Source organism: Ruditapes philippinarum, unplaced genomic scaffold (genome assembly GCF_026571515.1).
Source record: "Ruditapes philippinarum isolate M1 unplaced genomic scaffold, ASM2657151v2 ctg6512_1_1_1_1, whole genome shotgun sequence".
Taxonomy (NCBI): Eukaryota; Metazoa; Mollusca; class Bivalvia; order Venerida; family Veneridae; genus Ruditapes; species Ruditapes philippinarum.
Window position 1 is genome coordinate 12690 of NW_026864371.1, and position 20710 is coordinate 33399.

The 20710-nt window shown below is 33.5% G+C and overlaps 1 protein-coding gene across 1 annotated transcript; it reads left to right on the forward strand.

Annotated features, from left to right (window-relative positions):
• Positions 1 to 1326: 1326 nt before the first annotated feature.
• On the forward strand, positions 1327 to 16607 carry LOC132725376 (ankyrin repeat family A protein 2-like). Its single transcript, XM_060710478.1, has 7 exons — positions 1327 to 1813; positions 3896 to 3945; positions 9796 to 9859; positions 10922 to 10987; positions 12276 to 12499; positions 15787 to 15934; positions 16462 to 16607. Exons 1-7 carry the CDS (start codon positions 1564 to 1566, stop codon positions 16512 to 16514), a joined length of 855 nt encoding a protein of 284 aa, XP_060566461.1. The 5' UTR covers positions 1327 to 1563; the 3' UTR covers positions 16515 to 16607.
• The last annotated feature ends 4103 nt before the right edge of the window (positions 16608 to 20710 follow it).

The following is a 20710-nucleotide window of genomic DNA, read 5'->3' on the forward strand; positions in this document are numbered from 1 at the left end:
CGTGTACGTCTGTTCATGAGAAGCAGTGAAATATGCAACATTTCTTGCGCCCCAAAAACCGGCTTAAGCAGTTTTCAATCTAGTATTGGAATCGATGACCCCGACGAATTGGAGTACGGGGCAACTTGATACAGCTGTCTCACAGCACATGACACCTCATGTTGTGAGTAAGCAACGTATTCTAGGTAAACAAAGAACTAGTATATTATAATAACTCATGTGACCCTTATCTTTTACAAAAAAGAAATGGTGCTGAGAAGTAATATAACTCTTAATTTAGCTTCATTAAAGTATAGTCATATGTATCGTTTTCGAATCACATGTAAGCTAAGATAATCAGATTAATATATATAAATATGACTGCATGCCCATTTTTGTGTCATCATTTTTTATTTCTTTTATAATTTTTTAATGTGCGTGTGTGCGTGTGTGATCATATTTTTTTAATTACTAGGGTAAATGATGATGGTGGTGGTGTCGGTATGTGGTGGTGGTTGTGAGAAAATGAAGCCGTTGGTGGTGGTGCTGGTGCTGGTGCTGCTGCTGCTGCTGCTGCTGCTGATGATGATGATGATTGAATCTAAACATATTTATCCCATTGATAACTGCGTGTATTCCTTTAACTATAGTCCACGTGTGCATGTAATATATATAGTCTGTTCTATGTTCTATTGTCGAAATAAATAACGGTTTCATAATAGATTCAAATAAAATCAGCCATGTACGTCTACATATAGGCTTATACAAGAATAATTTCAAATAGATTTCAAGCTTTTAAAATAAATCAATGCAGAGCTTTGTGTATTTATATATGTATCTTTTAAGGTAAGTGATGGCATGCGTGCAAATAACATTGTAAGTGGTGTACTGAAGGTTGAGATGAGTGTAAAGTACTTACAAGCAAAGAACAATAATTTTGATATTTCTCAAAATCTCGCATATTAATTTTTATCACAAAATCTCGCACATTCTAACTAAGATTGAATGAATCTTTAAATTCATAATACATGTATAAAATTTACATATTTTTTATATAACGAAAACATGGGGATTGGAAGACCAACGCATAGCTTTTTATTAAATTGAAATTTTAAAACTAAATAATAGCAGAGACATAGATAATTATGTTATCTATGTCTCTGATAATAGTGATTTTCTTTGTTATGTCATTTTAATAGTGAAATTTAGTGAAGGATAGCCGCATGGGTCTTTCACACAGAATTCTATTGGAAAGACCCTGAACAATAGCAACACGTCAACACTCATCGTAAACATAAAATTAATTTCAGCTGTATATTAACACTATGCAACGGGTTTACTTTTACTCTGGGACATAAGATAACGTTATCCTATGTCCCAGCTTTTACTGTAATAAATTATTGTTTACAGATCTTTGTTGATAATTTGATTTTCGTAGATAAGTCTAAAGACAATTTACCATAAAATAGTTATTAACTTTACAATCTATATCCTAAGAGGTTTTTAGGACCGATTTCATCCTAGCCGAGTTGGCCGAGCTGACCCTGATTCCTTTACTCTAGCCGTCGGATTTATATAGTTCACATGCTAAAACAAAGTTGTTTCCCTTTATTTTCTTTCACCATTTATCGCGAAACAAAAACAATGGACAGCTCTGTCTCACCAACTGATTGTAAGAGTAAATCACCTAAAAATGTGAAACGGTTGTCACCAGAAAGGACTAGACGTCTATTAATGTCACCAGTAAAGAAGTTGAGTGCGTTAAGACTTGTGTCGCCGATAGATAGCGACCAAGAGTTAATAGACCTTGAAGTGGCTTCTGTTTTGGCTGAAGGTTTGTTTGTAATAATTTGTAATTGTATATCTTCACAGGAAAAAAAGTGTTTAGTGCATATTTTTATTCTGGGTATAGATATAGACCACACACTAATATCTCAACGTGCAGTACAATTATTTAGACTTTTTAAACTTTAAATAGTCTAACTAACTTAAAGATTATGACTAATTTACGATTATTTTCACTATAATCTTGGGTTACGAACATTAAACCCTCTCAAACACTATTTATTCTGGATTATTGGTGAGACCCCTCGTTTATGTGTGTTTAAAATATGTCTTCAAAGTCAAATCACCCTATCTGTATGACTGAACGTATAGTGTGTGTGTGTGTGTGTATGTGTGTCTGACTGCTGGTGTCTGTGAATGTTTCTTTACTTTTAAACAGAGACATAGATAACATAGATTTTATCTACATCTCTGTTTTAAATCACTTTCACATACATGTAAGTTCTTTCACCTGTATACTCTTGAAACGTGACCTTGTAAACATTGAGGATTGCGATTTTGTCCGATTTCACCATATTAAATAAATCAATTACTTCAATGAGTAAAATAGCATACATACAAGCATTTCACTGCATGTGAATATGTTGGGAGAATTATGGTGGTTTCGCCGAACTACCGGTTCGGCGAACTTAATTTATGAAGAGGTGCGAAAGTAGTTTCGTCGAACTGATGTTTTATAGTAATTAAAGGCAAAGTAGACGTGGTTCATATATATAGTGTTTTTATCATCAATATTTTGTTATAATTAAATTATGACGCAAATATCCTTAATGTATATAATTTATTGTAGAAGTATGTTTATTATACTTATTTTGATAATGATTTTCTCGTTATTTGATAAATTATTTTTGAGTCAAGAATAAATTACAAAAAAAACAACAATATTATTTTGTTTGCAAAATGTATCGTTTAGTTAGGGCTTGGTTTACGAAATAAATCAATTGTTTATAATTGATGACAGATAAAGTTTGTTTGTCTTATCAGCAGATCAGTTAACACTAATCATATAACTTTATTTCAAGCTTTTTGTGTGTATATATGTCGATTTTATTCCGATTAAAAGCATTTTTTTATTCAGCTTTAACTATTTGTGTATATAGTTTGACATAGATTACAAAAATAAACTTGTGTGAAATGTAATTTGTGTAAATGTTGACTCTTTAGGTTTTTTTCAGGTTGTACTTTTATATATATATATATTTCTATGATGTTGTTTGTTCACTGAGATCTTTTGTATTGTGTTATGCTTTTATGTAAATATTACTATTATGCTAAAGAAAAGAATAAATAATAGGTTTAAATTTTCAATATCTTGTCATTAATTGCATGAAAATGTGTGATAAACCACACATTAAGACCCGCGATAATTGACATGCCTATTATACAATAGCTTTTGTTCACAATATAAATTAAGGTGCCGAAACCACTACCTGTTTTATTATATAAGATCAGTTCGACGAACTGGTAGTTCGACGTAACCACTCCCACCCTGTTGGGATACCAGGTAATGGTACCAATGTTTACTCAATGCTTTATTTCCTGAATGACTTATCTATTTACATCTGAAAACATGGCCTCTCAAATGATTATTAATGAAAAAAAGGACTGATAAAGCAATGTTGTATAATTATAATGGGTTATATTTTATGTATGGGAACTACGTCTCTTCTGTATTTTACTTTTAAATACATTTTCAAGACTTTAATAAAAATTATCTTGAATCTGGAGGCATGCTGCTTTAAATGCAAAATTGAATTTACAGAATTTGAATTTCGCAATGTATTGTCCATGAACTTGAACTTCTTCCAGTACGTGCAAAAACTGTGCACTGTCATCTATGACATTCAGTATGAGTTTCTTTTGTTAAAAAAATAATTACAGGTGCTCTACTTTACTTGCATTTTGTGAGTACATTATCTAGCTGAAAGTCAAACCCTCGAGATGTTTACAGAAAGACTATAATCTTTGAAAAAGAAAACTGTCACTGATGCTTTTATTTCTCATAAAGTGTAGCTGGACCTACACATAAAACTTGGAATACACATTTTATATTTCTTTTCTTTTTTTTCAGGAGGATCTGTTTCCCCAACCAAAGCAAAACGTCATGAAACACCAGTCAGAGTAAGCTTATTTTGTTACTTATCGCATGGTGCAATGATTAAATGTCTTAGATGTTCCTCAGATGTTATATGCCAGTAACATGTTTTATCATTAATAAGGCACAATGCAATATCTCAGATAAAGCACACTTCTTTAGGAAAAGTGTGCATTATTTCAAATACACCACAGTTTGTTAGTTCACATGGTTCATGTATAACCGTAACCGTAGACAGAAGACAAAAAACAAAGAGTCACTGGACTATATCAAAACTCAGACTGGAAAATAACGTATATATGTGTATTCAGATAGGGGATAGGTAATGGGGCACTTGGGTCATGACACAGTTTTGTCTGGGGCATGAATGAACATGTTTTTAAATGTATTAATAATTTTCCTAAATGAAATTGGGTGCTATGACACACAGCCTGTTTAAACTTTTTCCTTTGAAGCATTTCTCATATTATTTTTTAGCTCACCAGAGCCGAAGGCTCAGGGTGAGCTATTAGTATCAAAGGGGGATGCTCCGGCGTCTGGCATCGTTCATCCGTCGTCATGCATCAACAATCGACTTCTTCTCTGAAACTAATAAGCAGATTTACTTCAAATTTGGTCTGCAGCATCCTTGTGACAGTCACACTTGAATTTGCTCATGTCATTCCAATTGGCCCCTTTTAGGGGTCAGCAGAGCTAAAAAAAAGAAAAACCTTAAAACATCTTCTTCTACAGAACTAATGGTTGGATGATCACCAAACTTTGTCTGTAGCATTCTTGGGTAGTCTTTTATCAAGTTTGCTCATATTATTTTGATTGGCCCCTTTTAGGGGTCTCTAGGGCTAAAAATAGAAAAACCTTTAAACATCTTCTTCTACAGAACTAATGGATGGATGATCACCAAACTTTGTCTGAAGCATTGTTGGGTAGTCTTTTATCAAGTTTGCTCATATTATTTTGATTGGCCCCTTTTAGGGGCCGCTAAAATTAAAAATAGATATACATTTAAACGTCTATTGCTACAGAACTAATTGATGGATGATCACCAAACTTTGTCTGTAGCATTATTGGGTAGTCTTTTATTAAGTTTGCTCATATTAATTTGATTAGCCCCTTTTAGGGGCCGCTAAAATTAAAAATAGAAATACGTTTAAACATCTTCTCCTACAGAACTAATTAATGGATGATCACCAAACTTTGTCTGTAGCATTTTTGGGTAATCTTTTATCAAGTTTGCTCATATTAATTTGATTGGCCCCTTTTAGGGGCCGCTAAAGCTAAAAATAGAAAAACCTTTAAACATCTTCTACTTCAGAACCAATTGATGGATGATCACCAAACTTTGTCTGTAGCATTCTTGGGTACTCTTTTATCAAGTTTGCTTATATTAATTTGATTAGCCCCTTTTAGGGGCCACTAAAGCTAAAAATAGAAAAAACATTCGAACATCATTTCCTACTGAAATAATTGATTGATGATCACCAAACTCTGTAACATTCTTAGGTAGTTATATCAAGTTTCTATTAATTGATTTGCCCCGTTTCAGCTAAAGCTTAAATACCCCAGGTCATGGCATTTCTTCAAATAATTGTTTCAACATATACTTTGCTCAAATTTGATATTAGAATATATTGACATTCCAACACTGAAAAGCAGTTGTTTCTGGTGAGCGACTCAGGGCCATCATGGCCCTCTTGTATCAATTATTAGTCCTTAAGCAAATACTAAATAATCATTTTACTTAAAATAATTTGTAAAATCCATCTTTTTTACATGTGATTATAAATCCTAATCAAAAGACAGTAAGCGTAATATAAGCACGTCATAATTCTTTACAACAATGTGTTTTCTGTGTCTGATCTGTGATCACCCAACCAATCGGGAGCATCCACCGTATTTCTGATCAGCTCTCAAAGTTTTGGGGTTGAAATTTGCTTAAATTGTAATTACTTTGTTATGTATTTACAGATTTGATTTATACTTGGACAAAAGAACACATATGATAAAACTGCCATGATGAATTTTCTGATATGACCTTGACCTTGAAGGTCAAATTATAGAAATTTACTTAAATTGTCATAACTTTGTTATTTATTTATTTATGGATTTGGTTCATTCTTGAACAAAAGAACACTACTTACAAAACTTTAATTTAATGAATCTAATAAGCTTCCTTTATTTTTCATCATGTCTTAAACAACTTTTGTTCAATGTTAATCTAAATTATTGTTCAGATAATTCCGGACTTCTGAATTCTGGACACTTCCAAATTATGAACTTTTGGCTAGTCCAACAGGTGTTCGGTTTTCAGAAGTTACACTGTATTCTTTCTAAGAAGTAAAAATTTAAGCAAAGTGTGTGGTCCCTGCCTGACGATTGCTCTTCTTTATATCATTTAATTCTTATTACACATGCATGCAAATATTCAAATAATTGTACAAAACTGAGTGTACAATATTTTATTCAAAAGTATAAATGAGCCGCGCCATGACAAAACCAACATAGTGCGTTTGCGACCAGCATGGATCCAGACCAGCCTGCGCATGCGCCCAGTCTGATCAGGATCCATGCTGTTCACTTATTAACCCAATAGCAAGTAGAGAAATTGATAGCGAACATCATGGATCCTGATCAGACTGCACGGATGCGCAGGCTGGTCTGGATTCATGCTGGTCACAAACGCACTATGTCTGGTTTTGTCATGACGCGGCTCAAATAAGAAGTATATATGTTAGTATATTATATTTATACAAATATTGATTTGACCACATGCTGAGGATATATTATGGATGCTTTGTCAGTTTGAATTTTTTTCCCAATAAAAGGATTTTTTTTTCTCCAACTTGATAATTATTCAGACATTCATTTCAATTCTTTAAAAATATATCATAATAAAGAACTTGAAAACTGTATAATAAATTGAATTGATGAAGACCTCCTGTGACTTAAGTCTTCGCGGGTTTTGTAAAAAATGTTCAAATACATGCAAAACAATTTTCATGTAGAATAATTTCAAAACCATCAAAGGTTGATTATGGATTTTGCTTATCAGTTGTTGCAGTGCTTTCTATTTATGCCCCTTTTTATTTATGCCCCTTTTTTATCTTTGAATATTTGTAAATACATGTATTGGTTATTGAAAACTTATGATCATAGATCATTCTTGGCATTCTTGCTGATGGGGACAAGGTTCATCTGTATGACAAGGGACATAACTATGTAATCAGTAACTCCAATTTAAGTTATGCCCCTTTTTCAAATGGAAAATAATTTAACTTTTGCATAAATACTAGTCTGCCCTTTTAACTTAATAGGGAGAGTCAAGGAGTTGCTTGTTTAATATGTGGGTAAGACAAAAATTTCTCCATGAGGATTGATCTCAGACATGGAGTCTGATGATCATTTGTCACTCATCTGTGATAAATCATGTGGGATTTATAGTGGGGCACTTGCTGTAAAAATTGATAATCACTTGTTCATTATCCAGGGTAACCAGTAAGGTGGACAGACTGGCGAGATATGACCAAAACTGTGTTAAAATGGGAGAGAAAAAACAAACAAAAGTATCGGTATAAATACTCATGTATCACAAAGTTACTAGTATTCATTTTTAATGAGAATTTAAGCACATATTAACAGCCATAACACCATAACAGTCCTGAAATTTAATTGTTATACACCATATTATGGTTAAGTGCTTGGCTTGGAAATTATTGCCCATGGCAAATTAAGTTATTCATTTTAATGAGAATTTAAGCACATATTAACAGCCATAACACCATAACAGTCCTGAATTTAATTGTTATACACCATATTATGGTTAAGTGCTTGGCTGGGAAATTATTGCCCATGGCCAATTGATGACTCCTTTTGATTTTGAGGACATTAAGTCAAAGGTCAAGGTCACAGTGTAACAAGTGTAAAATCGATAACTTGTCCAGTGGTTGTTTTCTTTTATTTTTCAATTAAGTCATTTAATATTCACAGTACCGCTGACATATAATGCTCTCATGTGTGCATGTCTGTTCTAATTTATACCCTGACAGGGATCAAGGAAACTTTCAAGAAGGGGTGGTCAATATGTAGTATACAGAAGGGGGTACAGCATTTTACAAGTTTGTTTACAAGTGGGTCAGGAGTCCAAATTTTGCATGATTTTCATTAGAAACAACATATAGTAATATCTAAATACAGTCCGACCCAGGTTATTGGACAACCCTTTATTCGAATACCTGGCATTATCCAAAGTAGATCAGCGATCCAGTTGCTTGAAGATGACAGAGATTATTTTCGTAAATTTTCTATTTATGCACTTGTCAAAACATAGAAAAGATTTGTTTCTTTTTCATAAATTGTAACGCTAAATGAGAGCCTTGACTCTAATCAGAAATACCAGAGTTTAGTTGTAAATACGGTAGTGACCACACGGCCATAATCAAAGCCTTGCACGAAACTAAACAATACAATATTATAGAATAAACGCATCTTTTTATGAATATTTATTTTTCTTGATTAATTGCTGGAAACAAGTTCATTGTAAACGTGAGTTTTGCTATGATTGGCCAAAGTGGAGAAGTTTTTGTCTATCACAATATTCCGATTTCGATTCTTCGAACCCATCGATTATTTGAAGTAAATTTTCAGTCCCCAGCAATTCGAATAATCTGGGTTGGACTGTATCAAAATCTCCAAGGGGTATTATATATACTAAGCAAATCAATCTGGCATTTTTGACATTTAAAATTATTCTATAAAAAAAAGTGTACACGTATATCAGCGGGAGACTTGATAATGATGTTAACCAGTCCTCATAATTATATTGAGATGAATCATGCTATAACAACGAAGTAGTTTACTTAAGCACGTAGTTTACTTAAGCACGGGCTCTTATGTAATTTAAATCTATGACTTAGGTAACAAGAAAAGTACAGTACATGTTGTTTTTTTGAAGCTGCATGCCTCCAGATGAGTCACAGTATTTCAAGAAAATCAAACTTTAGAGAAGTGTAATAAGATTTTAAGAAAAGTAAAAAGATTCAAGATTCAAGAATTGATTACATGTTACATGTATGTGTGATTATTGACTGATTAAACAGTATTTAAAGGCTATTTTTGCATATTTTGACAACTTCTTTGTAATTTATGTGGATTGTAAGTACCATTTGCAATGTGTCAGTTACTATCTTTGTTCACTTTACAATATTTTACTGATAAATATATTTTCAAAATTTCCTGAAAATTCATATAAATTCTGGAGGCTGCTTTAAAAGTATATTCATTCTCTAAAAAGGGTATGCTTTTATAATGTTTAAATAATGGTTTTAGAGTGTGTAAGATCTTTATTACTTGAAGAAAGTAGCTGCCTTAAATAGGAAATATTTTGTCATAAATGAAGCAAAATGTAAACAATAAATAAATACTAAATGACTGTAACTGTACTAATTGCTAAAAAGAAACACTATCAAAGGATTATTTAGATTATCAGTAAATTTTTTTGGAAACCATTACAGGACACAGAAAATGAAAAGCTTTTGAGAAGCAATTCTTGGGCATAATGGGCCTTTAATGGGGAACAGGTCTTTTTGTTTTCAACCATGGTTTCAATTGTGAAAAGATTTGTTATTAGATTGGCCAATGATGGACAGCTTTCAATCATTCAGTTGTCAAGGAGGTAGTTACAGTTTAAATACACTATGATAGTTCAAATTGACCTTTTATTTATCAAGCTTGGCATATGGTAATTCTAAATTTGCTTTTATTTGTTCCTGTATGATCGAAACTGTTACACTGGTTCGCCCTCCAATTGCCACTATACATTCTACTGATGCTGAAAAAAAATACAGAGTACATTTTGTATATTTTAATCAATATGTTTGCAGCCTGCAACTGTTATGACTAATGTCCAGAGAGGAAATGTGCAAACAACTACACCAGTATTTCAAAGTAAGTTAGCTTTTTCAAAGGAATACGGTCTTAATACGGTCAAAATGCATAATAAAGTAATATACAAATTAACAAACTTACATGATCTGGTGTTTGGAACATACTATTGTAAGACTGGGATATCCCTGCTATGTTGTATTTTACCTATCATTTTACTTATCTTGTGAATGTATGCATTTGGTATCTCAATTAACCACCACACCTTAAACATTTTTAGAGTATATACTCCCAGTTTTAAATAAAATATCTGCAACACGATCTGCCCCTTCGTTAAAAAATAGCCCTGCCCCAGATTTACACTTGAGAAATGAATTATCATCAGACTTCCCGCCCCCACCCCTCAGGTCACATTTTGCTAAATATGACTTTGTATAGGAAACATACATAGTTAAGCAGTCAAAACTGTAACAAAAACCACATCAAATAAAGACAGCTGTGGTAATAAAGAACACTTTTTGACAAAATTTCATTGATAAATTTACACCAGTGTTATCATTGAATAAAGACCACTCTTCTATAAGGGCCATGCATGGTCTATCTTTTGGATGACCTGTGTTCACAGGTTTGATTGTATTTCAGAAATCTTTATCAGTACAATGCTCTGAGCTCAGATAAATGAGCCGTGTCACGACAAAACCAACATAGTGGTTTTGCGACCAGCATGGATCCAGACCAGCCTGCGCATCCGCGCAGTCTGATCAGGATCCATGCTGTTCGCTTACAAACCCTATTACAAGTAGAGAAACTATTAGCGAACAGCATGGATCCTGATCAGACTGCACGGATGCGCAGGCTGGTCTGGATCCATGCTGGTCGCAAACCCATTATGTTGGTTTTGTCATGACGCGACTCAAATGTCTTGCAGCATCACCTTGTGGTCCTCTAGAAAATGCTTATAAAAGAGATTTGGTTTTATCAGGGGAGGTTGATATGGATTGAAAGGGGTGAGAGACTTGCTGCTAAATTATTGTCATAGCAAATTAAAAGTTATAATAGCAAATCAATTAGAAAGCAACAAAATGATATTCATCAATTGTTCACAAACATCATTATGTTATTCAGGTATAACAGTCCACCAGATGGCAGCACAAGGTGAATTAAACATGCTGAAACAGGAAGTAGAAAATGGTGTGTTTTCTCTTTACTCTTTTTAATAAAAGGCTTTATTTAATTAGCCTGCATGTGGCCACAAATTCTAACTGTGAGACTTGGTGAGCTGATTTGATCGTTGACTGTCAGTAATATGTTTTTCATTCACAGTCCATTCAAATACATTTTTGTAACATCATTTTTGAAACCAGAAGACCATAATTGGATGAATTGTAAGATTTTTTATGTACCTTGTATGAATCTTTACCAAGTTTGTTCAAAAGGAACCAATCCATTGCATAATTATCTTGGTTATGGAAGCTTAAAAATTAGAATTTCAAAATGTAATCTTTAAAAAATCTTTTAAATCCAAAAGAGCAAGGCCTATACATGAGATGTGTTATGTCATCTAATGAAACTCTTCCAAGTTTGTTCAAATTATAACCCTGGTCAAAATAGCCATGCCGCAGGGTTCATGGGTTTTGATTTTTTTTATTCACTTCTGTAACCACAAAAGCTTGAGATGAGATATTTGGCATGAAACAGTTTGCCAAGTTTGTTCAAATAATGAAAACTTTAAAAATCTGCTGTTTCATTTAAAGAAGGATAGAACTCCTATGTTTCATGAACAAATATCTAGTGGACCCTAACAAGTGTGTTAGAATTCTACCTGTGGTGTCAAAATTTGCCCACCCAAGGTGAACATTGAATTGTGATTCTATATCAGCCAAAAACGTTCATTTTCAATCAGTGATATTCATAGTAACATTGATTTACTGAAAAAACCTGATTGACTTTCCTTAGCAGCAAGTGATTTCTGTAGCAACCATTGACTTCCTCAGCAGTCAGTGACTATCATAACAACCAGTGACTTCCATAGCACTCATTAACATTGCTGAACAATCATTGACTTCTGTACTAAACATTAACTTTCCATAGCAACCAGTGATTTCCTGAGTTACTGATAACTTGCCTTAACAACCAGTGTCTTCCAGAGCAACCATAGGTTTCCATAAGCTATTGTTGACTTTCCATAGCAACTTTTGACGTTCCTAATGATAAATCAACTGATAACTTTCATAGCAACCATTGACATCCTTAGCAAACACTAAATTTCTTTCCATTACCACCATAGACTGCCCTAAGCAACCAGTGAGTCCCATAGATGTAGCAACTTTCCATAGCAACCTTTCAGTGTTACAACTCAGTCACAAAGGCCCCTCAGATGTTGCCATGTATAGAGTTAAAGGGGAAAAAGTGACTTACATTAATTTAGATAAAGAAATTTTTCTAATAATGTAATTCAATTGTTTCTTATTGATTTTAGGAACTGATCTGAACAGAACAGATGAATTTGGTTTCACTCCTCTGTTATGGGCATGTGCAAATGGGCAATTGATTACAACAAAATACCTTCTGGATCTGAATGTTGACCTTGGCATTGTGGGTAACCATGGTGAAAATGCTCTTCTTTTCTCCAGCTGCTTTGGTTACTCGGATATAGTAAAGTTATTGTTGCAACTTGGTATGAATGTCAACTTTACAGATGAGGTAAATATTACAAAAGAATTCTGAAGAAGGCCATTTGTCCCAAAGGACATTTGCTTTCCTGTTCAAAAAGGTGTTTCACCAGGGATTTTCAGCCTCCTTGAAGGCAAATGTTCAACTTTAAATTTCATTCATGTAATTGTATTATAATGCACAGTTTTTGCAATGTAATTGGGATGTAATGCATTACATTTCAGTGTCATTAACCCCAAGTCTGTTACGAGGCCCATACAGAGATTATGCATTTTTAATTATTTTCATCCAATAACAAAAGTGGTTGCTATGGTTATGGAAATGGCAAAAAATTTCAATGAAACTGAACCCAAGTGGTTTCATGTGATGACTAAAAAAAGTTCATAAGCTAGGTGGATAATACTTGGGACATTATAAAGATTATGCATATAATTTTGATTTTTTTCATTTGACATAAATTTGTTGTTGCTATGGTTACAGAAAAAAGGTAAAAAATGAAAATTGAAACATACATAATTCTAAAATTGCTTAGGTTAGATCAATGATACTTTTTATGTAGATATCAAATTGGTAGGAAAGGTTGTTTTAATGATTTCTAAACTTGGTACATTAATGTGCATAGTAGAAGCTAATAGGGCTAGATTGATAAACTTGGTTCATTAATGTGCATAGTAGAAGCTAATAGGGCTAGATTGATAAACTTGGTACATTAATGTGCATAGTAGAAGCTAATAGGGCTAGATTGATAAACATGGTACATTAATGTGCATAGTAGAAGCTAATAGGGCTAGATTGATAAACTTGGTACATTAATGTGCATAGTAGAAGCTAATAGGGCTAGATTGATAAACTTGGTACATTAATGTGCATAGTAGAAGCTAATAGGGCTAGATTGATAAACTTGGTACATTAATGTGCATAGTAGAAGCTAATAGGGCTGGATTGATAAACATGGTACATTAATGTGCATAAAAGAAGCTAATAGGGCTAGATTGATAAACTTGGTACATTAATGTGCATAGTAGAAGCTAATAGGGCTGGATTGATAAACTTGGTTCATTAATGTGCATAGTAGAAGCTATTAGGGCTACATTGATAAACTTGGTACACTATTGTGCATAGTACTAGATTGATAAACTTGGTTCATTAATGTGCATAGTAGAAGCTTATAGGGCTAGATTGATAAACTTGGTACATTAATGTTCATAGTAGAAGCTAATAGGGCTAGATTGATAAACTTGGTACACAAATGTGCATAGTAGAAGCTAATAGGGCTGGATTGATAAACTTGGTTCATTAATGTGCATAGTAGAAGCTAATAGGGCTAGATTGATAAACTTGGTTCATTAATGTGCATAGTAGAAGCTAATAGGGCTAGATTGATAAACTTGGTTCATTAATGTGCATAGTAGAAGCTAATAGGGCTAGATTGATAAACTTGGTTCATTAATGTGCATAGTAAAAGCTAATACAACAAAGGATTTGTCCTCTTTATTGATTCTAGGTAATAATCTAAAAGTGCATGATTCAGATGTGACTTTTACTGTGTCACAATGACATTTGGTGTAACATTCTGCAAATATTCTTAAATGATACGTTTCAAAAGTACACTATGCCCATCTTTGACTTATATATCACAGAAATTAATTGAAATCTATGGAATTCTTACTGAATCTGTCTAATTTGAATAAAAGTGTATGCAAATGATGCATGGGAAGCTGTATTATCAATTACAGGTCAAGTTGATCCTTTCTTAAAAAATACCAGTTTTTTTTAATGACGCTATATATTCATATTGTGTCCACCTATAGTGTGTAGATTTTAAAAGATCCATAACTCTGGTATGAACTTAAAAAATAATTTCGTCAATTTCCAAGACACATGTCATGTATTTATACTTTTTAAAAATCTTCCACTAGGTTCATTTCTACATTGTCAAGGCACTTGTTTTACTGTCAAGCACTGACTATAGTCGAGCATCCTGTCCTACTGACAGCTCTTGTTAGATAACTTAGTTTATTATATACATGTACTTATAAATTAAATATTGAGAAACATTGAAAAAATGAAATGTGCATTTTCATTTTCTGTATTTTCACTGCTGAGAAAAGTATTTTCCGTATTTCACTGCAGTGAAACATATTTTCACTGGTGTCTTGCCAGACTACTTTCTGTTAAATTCAGCATTCAGCCAATATACAAAATTTATTGGAAAGTCTTTCAAACTGTGATGTCAAAAAAGAGAAAAATGTATAAAATAAACAGAAAATTCAAGTTTTTTCTATAAATACAGGATATATTTTCATCTTGTGCTATGAAAATTATCAGATTTCTTTTGTGGCTACCGCCACTCATGAAATATTTATTTTCATACCACTTGATGAAAATAAATCCTGTATTTTTATATCTTCTACCATTATAAGATGATATGTATTGTGAAACTGTAGTGTCATTACCCCCAATGTCAAGGTCTAATAATTATGTCCAATTATAAATATGTCTGCATTATTATCCAAAATATGTGAAAATGTTATAGATATTAAGTTTTGAAGAAATACATTAAAATAAACTACTTATTAGAAGAAAGATTCTTTACTTGTCACCAAACCAGAATTGCTTGAAGAGTTTTATTCATTTAAATTCAATGCAAAATTATGATGTAGAAATTTAATTTCATAAAGCCCATAGCTGTTTTTAATGAATATGTCTTAAAATATTTTGGGAAGAACTAAGAGACAATGGTTTTGTTTTTGTCTTACCTAAATTTGTCTTACCTAAATGCACTTGTCTAGTTGCTATGCAAGATTTTAAATCTTCTTGTTAATAATTATAATAACTATGTTACATTAAAAAAAAGCCAGGCAAATTTTACTGATATAATATTACCAGCATAATCCAAGTTAAATATGAGCCGTGTCATGACAAAATCAACATAGTGCGTTTGCGACCAGCATTGATCCAGACCAGCCTGCGCATATCAGGATCCATGCTGTTCGCTTACAAACCCTATTACAAGTACAGAATGTGATAGCGAACAGCATGGATCCTGATCAGACTGCGCGGATGGGCAGGCTGGTCTGGATCCATGCTGGTAGCAAACACACTATGTTGGTTTTGTCATGACACGGCTCAATTTTATACATGTACAAGGAACCTGCTTAGCTTTGGTTCAAAATTATGGATGGTCAAGTTGGTGAACTGATGAGACCAGACTGGCCTTACAAGAAACTTGTTACATAGCAGAAACCCAGCAGTAGTTTAACACTGAGAGTGTATATTTCAATTTTGTGTGTTTTTTGTTTGTTTTTTGTTTGTAGACATGCAGTAGTAGTTTGATGTATGCAGCATTCAATAATCATACAAGCTGTGTTAAGCTGCTTCTAGAATATGGTGCCGATATCACATTACTCAACGATACTGGTTATACAGCCATGGACTTGGCTGTAGGGCAAGGTCATAAAACAGGTAAGATTGTTTCTCGGGCTGTCAGACTTAGAATTGTATGTTTAGAGTTATCTACTTCCTTTCTCTAATGAACCTGTGCAAAATGATTTTCAGCTCCCTTAAAACAGGAAGTCACGTTATTATGATTGCTGTAGTGTTGTCATTGTTGTCATCGTTGTGCAAAAACTTTTAGCAGATTGTTACAACATTTCAAATATATACTTGCTTATCACAACAAGGTGCAGTTGTTGGACAAAGGGCATAATTCTTAAAGCAATATTTTTGGAGTTATGCTCCTTTAAATCTTATCGGACTAGCATTAAAACCAAATGATCTTGTTATGTTTCTATTTAGATATATTTAATACTGTTGCCTTTCAATGGAGGAAAAACCTTCCTACCATTATGGTGAAGTTGAAATCTCTAGAAGTAATTAATGTATAGTTACATCTATACATTTGAAATATTAATAAATGAAAAGATATTTTAATTTGAAAATATTTGTATTGAAACAATGTAATAAGCTGGATGTTCTTTAATCTATTTCAGTGCAGCAAACAATTGAAGCTCACATGTTGAAACTTTTTGATTCCTTCACATGAAGCCCATGATTGTTGCTGCCTTCTCTTTGTTCAGTGTCATGGTCTACAAGGTGTGGCATGAGAGTTTGTGCCCGATTATGAAAGTTGATGGTTTTTACGAGTTATACATCCAATATGACCGGGGAAGTGACACAGAGTGCTTCAAGATAAGTTGACTGTTAATACCAGTAATACATCCAATATGAACATGTACAGTAGGGAAATGCTGTATTCTTTTCAAGGCATTAAATAATTTCTTTTTCTGGAAAAAAAATACAGTTTAGATATACATAAGCATGCCAAAAAAATATCATAGTCCAACAACTGTAGAGGTTGTACCCTTAAATGTGATAACAATGGACCTTATATATCTCAAATATTGTTATGACTTTTAAGGTCACTTAAGCACCTAATGCTCAAGTGAAACTATTGTGATCAAGCTTTGTATGTCATCTTTGTGTGTTGTGTGTGTTTGGCATGAAACATTGTCTAAAAGACCCCTACTGGATTTATTCAAATTATAGTTCTGTGGTCAAAATTAGTTTCCTTCAAGAATTGGTGGAGACAGGGTTGCCATGGGTATTCTACAAAAGCTAAGATATCTCACTGTTGAGAAGGGTGTTAGCAGGTGAATGAATATCCACTGCAACATGTAAGCTGGCATGTATAGCTTGGGTTACGTTTAAGGCGGCATAACTTAGTTAGTATGAAGTTACCTGCTGGAAGCCAAAAGGAGTGGCCCTAAAAAGTGGGAGGGCAATACGGAAAGTGTGCTAGGGTGGGTATGTCCCTGAAATAATACATACAGAAGCACCTGAGATATTACTCCACAAGTAAAGATGGAAAGTTGCCGTATGACCTTTACAGAGTTGGTGTGTGACTTAAAATCCAACAAAACAGAAAGACAGTTAATGTTCAGAATATAGTACATTTCATGCAGTTTTTGAATGACTATATATTTACTGCTTGCTAAAGTGTTAGAATATGAGATACCTATGTAAACCTTATCTAAAATCATAATAATATAATAACAGTTCACATTGGGTTATCATTCCATTAATATTTATGTTGTTACATGTATTTTCTTGTAATAAATGCAGAAGAATTCATGGTAATTTTTATGTCTCTGGGGATTTGTTTGTATGAGGTTGACTTCAGCCTAAACCAGCAAGGTGAATATAGCTTAATTCACTTCTACAGTACAAATGGCTTCATTGTTTACTTATTTATTAACCCATTACTTCATATACACGCCTTTTAACGCCTTTTTCACCCCCCCCCCCTTTTTGTTGTCTCAAATAATGAAAAAATGCCTTATTTAGGCCCCAAACACTTGTTTTTGTTTGAGAAATGTTGTTAGAAAGTCACCTCTTTTTGGCGCGGCCCCCCAACCAAAAGATACATCAGGGGGTTGCCAGAAGGGGGATGTGCCCCCTTCTGTTTGGGGGGTTTGAAGGGGGGGCGGATTCCCCTCATCGCCAAGAAAATTTTGGACTTGTGAGAGGCTGTAAATGACCCCAGATTGATCATAAGGTAACGTGAGTCCAACGCTGAAAAGCATTTGACTCTATCTCAATCCATTGAAAAGTTGTAGCACTTTGAAATCAATTTTGGTGGAAAAAATCAACGCAAAATAGTGATTTTTGGCAATTTTGAGATGTCCCCTCGTTGCCATGGTAACAGAAAATTTAAGCCTGAGCATGTTGTTGCAAGGGCAATGGTCCAGTCAACATTTGTGCCAAGTTTGATTAGTGTTGAAGCAGTTTTTATAGTATTATAGCAATTTGAACTTGTAACGGGAGACTTTTCAATGAAAACAGCCATTTTTCACAAAATGCTCATGAAGTAATGGGTTAATAATATAAAGTACATGACTTTAGTTAGTTACATAATGATGTCTTTTTTCCCCCAAGTTATTTCCTTTTTAAGTACATGTACATTGAAAATAGGCTTGGTTAACTTAAAATTGGCAAGTTGGATATGTATCTCAAGTTCTACTTTTAATGTCTCCATAATTTACACACTTATCAATACTAAGTTCATAATGTTGTGTGTTTTATAACTTTATGCTTAACCTATTCTGACAAGTTGAACATATCTTGAATTTCACCTAGCAACGTCATATTCATTTGAAATTTTAGAGTGTATTGTTATGCATCTGGTGGTCCTTTTGTCCATCTGTTAGCAATTTTGTGTCCAGTCTATATCCTTTGAACCTGTTTAAGAAATTGAAAATAACTTGGCAAAAATGAAAACCAAAATGAGACAAGGTGCAGAGCACCGGTTTGACTTTATTTATGTCAAGGCCACACTAAATCATTTTGTATGTATTTCAAAATTTAGTGTCCGCTTTGTATCTTTTGAACAGATAGATAGAAATCAAATTTTTTTTGGCAGAAATATTACTTATAATGAGACTAAGTGTAGAACACAGGTTTGGGATTCTTGAGATCAAAATTGGCCCTGTCCCTTGGATTACTTGATTTATATAGACTTATATAGAATAAATACATAAATGATCTGAGACTTTCTGTGTGAAACTACAATGCCCAGGGCTAAGATATTTGGCATGTAACGTCTCTTTGTGGACCATAACATAACTGATATTACACACACTTAAGTCTTATTTTGTGAAACTGAAATGTCAGACTATAGATATATAACATGAAGCATTGCAAAGTTGGCAAACTGGTATTAATCATTCCCATGGGTCAATATTGGCATGGCAACAGGAACCACTTACATGTAATTGATATAGTCTTGTATGAGACATGACATTTCAATCATATTTTGTAAAACTACAATGTCTAGAGCTAAGAAATAAATCATGTATCATATTTTATATAAACTATAGGAAAACTTATTTGAGTCTTGTCTTGTGAAATTACAATGCCCAAAGCTTAGATATTTGGCATGTAGCATTCCTTAATTGTGGGCTTTCACAAAACTGATATTAATTTTTAATCATACCACTTGGGTCAATAATATGTTCCCACCCTCCACAAAAAATAACCCCACCTTCGAGGTCATATATAGTATCATAAGGATAATCAAGATAAAAACATTTTTCAGACAAGTTTGTTGATTGGGTCTTTCCTGATTCAAAGATTATTATACCCCCGGAACAAAGTTTGGGATATATAGGAGTCACTTGGTGGTTGGTCTGTCCAGGAGTCTTGCATTTTCCTTGCCCGGAGCATAATTTGATGACTGATGATTAGAATTCAATACAACTTCATACAATGGTCAAGCACATCGAGAGGAAGTGTAGTGCATAAAAACCATAACTCCATCTTGACTAATTACAAAGTTATTGCCCTTTGTTACTTTTCCTTGTCTGGAGCATAACTTGAAAATTACTGGTTGGAATTCAAATCAGCGACATACAATGGTCAAGCACAATAAGGAGAAGTGCAGTGCTCAAGACCCATAACTCTATCTAAAGTAATTACAGTTTTATTGACCTTTGTTACTTTTCCGTTGCTTCCTTTTGTCCGGAGTGTAACTTGAAGACTTATGGTTGTAATTCAATACAACTTCATACAATGGTCAAGCACATTGACAGAAAGTGCAGTGCACAAAACCCATAAATCCATGTTGACTTATTACAGAAATAGTGCCCTTTGATACCTTTCCTTGTCCGGTGCATAACTTGAAAAGTACTGGTTGGAATTCAAAACAACTTCATACAATGGTCAAGCACTATAAGAGGAAATGCAGTGCACAAGAACCATAACTCAGTCCAGAGTAATTATAAAGTTATTGCCCTTTTTAGCTCGACTATACGAAGTATATGGAGAGCTGTCCTACTCGCCCCGGCGTCGGCGTCCGCGTCCAGATTTTAGATTAAAGTTTTGGTGCAGTAAAATATTTTTCACTATAACTTTGTCATTTCTTAAGGTATCAACTTCAAACTTCAAATATATGTTCCTTATCATCAACCACATCTTATGTGACAAGGTTCATAACTCTAGCACCAATATTTTCAGATTTATCTCCCCTTGAACTTAGAATTTTCCTTAAAAAATACAATTTTTTACTGTTACTTCTTTATTTCTTAAGGGATCAACCTCATACTTCAAATATATGTACCTTATCATCATCCCCATCTTATGTGACAAGGTTCATAACTCTAGCACCAATATTTTCAGATTTATCTCCCCTTGAACTTAGAATTTTCCTAAAAAAATACTATTTCTTACTGTTTCTTCTTAATT

Coding starts and splice junctions, on each gene's coding strand:
- LOC132725376 (XM_060710478.1), top strand. CDS start 1,564: ATGCTAAAACAAAGTTGTTTCCCTTTATTTTCTTTCACCATTTATCGC. Junction 10,988..12,275: donor GAAACAGGAAGTAGAAAATG/GTGTGTTTTCTC, acceptor TATTGATTTTAG/GAACTGATCTGAACAGAACA. Junction 12,500..15,786: donor ATGTCAACTTTACAGATGAG/GTAAATATTACA, acceptor TTTTGTTTGTAG/ACATGCAGTAGTAGTTTGAT.